The 2,773-nt window shown below is 50.8% G+C and overlaps 1 protein-coding gene across 1 annotated transcript in view; it reads left to right on the forward strand.

The window, feature by feature from the left end:
* GART (phosphoribosylglycinamide formyltransferase, phosphoribosylglycinamide synthetase, phosphoribosylaminoimidazole synthetase) overlaps positions 1-1,292 on the forward strand; it is a 15,821-nt gene extending 14,529 nt beyond the window's left edge. Inside the window, 1 exon segment of the mRNA XM_056492086.1 lies at positions 1,230-1,292. Coding sequence (XP_056348061.1) covers positions 1,230-1,292 — 63 coding nt within the window.
* Positions 1,293-2,773: the final 1,481 nt, after the last annotated feature.

The following is a 2,773-nucleotide window of genomic DNA, read 5'->3' on the forward strand; positions in this document are numbered from 1 at the left end:
ATTCTAATTGGAGGGTCTGTGTTGCTGCCCTGGCCTGTATAAATAGAGTCATTGAAAGGAACATGCAAGCAGACTCCAGTGTACAGCTCATATTTCACAGAAATCCCAGCAAATTGCCTTTAATGAAGTGCCTTTCTCCTGAAAACGTGGCACTAGGTCTGCAGTAGGTCAAGAACCTAACAAAGGGTAAATCCACAGGGAACTGAGGTCCAGAATTAAAAGGTGGTGATGGAAACCCCAGTCTCCCTCTTTGCCTTCTCCATCAATCATTTGGTTGTCCCCTCAGTCATCTGAATTTGTTACTTTCCTGTTGGAAGCAAATGCTCTAGGAGGAGCATGCAGCTTTGCAGTGGCTTGTGGCAGCTGCAGTCCTGCCTTTACCAGCAGCTGTTCCAGCCTGCAGTGCCTTAAAGTGGGTTTGGGGTTGGGCACGTAGATGCTCTTCTCCCAGATTTGTTAGACTCTAGTGAGTAACGTGGTCAGTAAATGCACAGAGAATTTTTGACATAGCAGCAACACTGAACTCATTCAGGGGTTAAAGCACAGCAGAGGAGAGTGGCTGGTCAGGTCTTTGATAATTTGCTTGGTAAATGGTTTACCTTCCATATGCAGCGCTGGGGGTTTGAAAGCACATCTCCAGCCTCCTGTTAGAATGTGCTGCCCTTCTGAGTGTGGGTGGAGGGACATCCAGCCCATCTCAGGTGTGACCCCACCTGCAGAGCTGCCCCAGCCCTGTCCCAGCCCAGGGAGGAGCTGGAGCTGCTGCAGAGCCCAGAGGAGCAGCAGGATGAGCAGAGGGATGGAGCAGCTCTGCTGGGAGGAAAGGCTGGCACAGCTGGGATTGTTCACCTGCACAGGAGAAGCTTTGGGCTGAGCTCAGGGTGGCCTTGCAGGGCCTGAAGGAGCTGCAGGAAACATGGAGAGAGACAATTGCCAAGGGCTGCAGGGACAGGACACAGGGGAGTCTTAGAATGGTTTGGGTTGGAAGGGACCCTTGTAGATCATCTTGTTCCAAACACCCTGACATGAGCAGGGACATCTTCCACTATCCCAGATTGCTCCAAGCCCTGTCAAGCCTGACCTAAGACACTTCCAGGAATGGGACAGCTTCCCTGGGCAACATGTGCCAGGGCCTCACCTCCTTCACAGGGGAGAATTTTTTCCTAAGATATAATCTGACTCTTTTCTCCCTCATTTTGAACCCACTGTCCATTGTCCTGTCACTCCAGGCTTTTGTCAATAGTCTTCCACCACCTTTACTATACTTCCAGGTACTGGAAGGTCATGATTAGGTCACCTGAAGTCTCTCCAGGTGAGCAATCCCAGTTGTGCCAGCCTTTCCTCCCAGCAGAGCTGCTCCATCCCTCTGCTCATCCTGCTGCCTCCTCTGGGCTCTGCAGCAGCTCCAGCTCCTCCCTGGGCTGGGACAGGGCTGGGGCAGCTCTGCAGGTGGGGTCACACCTGGGGGGGCTCAGGGGCACAATCCCAATCCCAACCTCAATCCCTCTCCTGATCCCACAGTGGGCACAGGGGGCTCTGGGCTGGGCACGTCCATCAGCTCCATCTGCTCATCCCAGTCTGGATTGATCCCAGGGTTATCCCAGCTCAAGTGCTGCCCTTGGCTTTGTTGAACCTCACGAGATTCCCATGGGCACTTCTGGAGCTGGTCCAGATTCCTCTGGATGGCCCTGTCCTTTAGAGGTGTCACCTGCAAACCTGCTGAGGGTGCACTTGATCCTTCTTCATTAACAAAGATATTGAGTAACACTGATTCATTAATGAAACTCTTAAGTAACACTGGTCCCAATACAGAGTCCCGAGGAACACCACTGATCACTGATGTCCATCAGGACTCTGAGCTTTTGACCGTTCCCCTCTGGATGTGACCACCCAAACAACTGCTAATGCACCTGACAGTGACCCTGTCAAATTCTTCTCTCCAGTTTGGAGAGAAAGATGTTGTGGGGGCACTGTGTCAGATACTTTACAGAAGTCCAGATAAATGCCATCTGTAGCTCTTCCCTTGCCCACTGGTGTAGTCAGTCCACCACAGGTCAGACAGGACTTTCCCTTTGTGAAGCTGTGCTGGTTGTCCCTAATCACATCCCTGTCCTCCATGTGCCTCAGCCGAACTTCAGGGAGGATCTGTTCAGTGATTTTCCCAGCATGGAAGTGAGGCTGACAGGGTGGTAATTCCCATAATCATCCTCTCCTCCCTTCTTCAAGGGAATGGTTTTTCACTGCCAGAGGGCAAGGTTAGGTCAAGTATTAGGAGGAGATTTTTCCATATGAGAATAAGGAGGCCCTGGCACAGGGTGCCCAGAGCAGCTGTGGCTGCCCCTGGATCCCTGGCAGTGCCCAAGGCCAGGCTGGACACTGGGGCTGGAGCAGCCTGGACACTGGAAGGCGTCCCTGCCATGGCAGAGGATGGAACTGGATGGGATTTGAGGTTCCTCCAGCCCAAACCATTCCATGACTACGATATTAATTGGAAAGAGCTGTGTTCCCACTGGACCTCTGTCCTGACTAGCACGGTTGGTCATTTTTTGAAAGATGTGTTGTTTTATTACTTAAAGTAACTCTGAAGGGGAAAGGAGCTAGAAAGGGAGTGTGTACTGTTTGTGTGTGGTAGTTTGGTGAATTGGCATGGTTTGCAAGTTTAGTATTTTGTACCTCTGTCCTTGTACTTCTCAACAACTCTGAAAGAATTTTTTGAATGCAGTCTTGTAAATGTTTACAAGGTAAATATCATTTTTTTCTAGATGTAGACAAA

This window comes from Oenanthe melanoleuca, chromosome 1 (assembly GCF_029582105.1).
Source record: "Oenanthe melanoleuca isolate GR-GAL-2019-014 chromosome 1, OMel1.0, whole genome shotgun sequence".
Classification (NCBI taxonomy): domain Eukaryota; kingdom Metazoa; phylum Chordata; class Aves; order Passeriformes; family Muscicapidae; genus Oenanthe; species Oenanthe melanoleuca.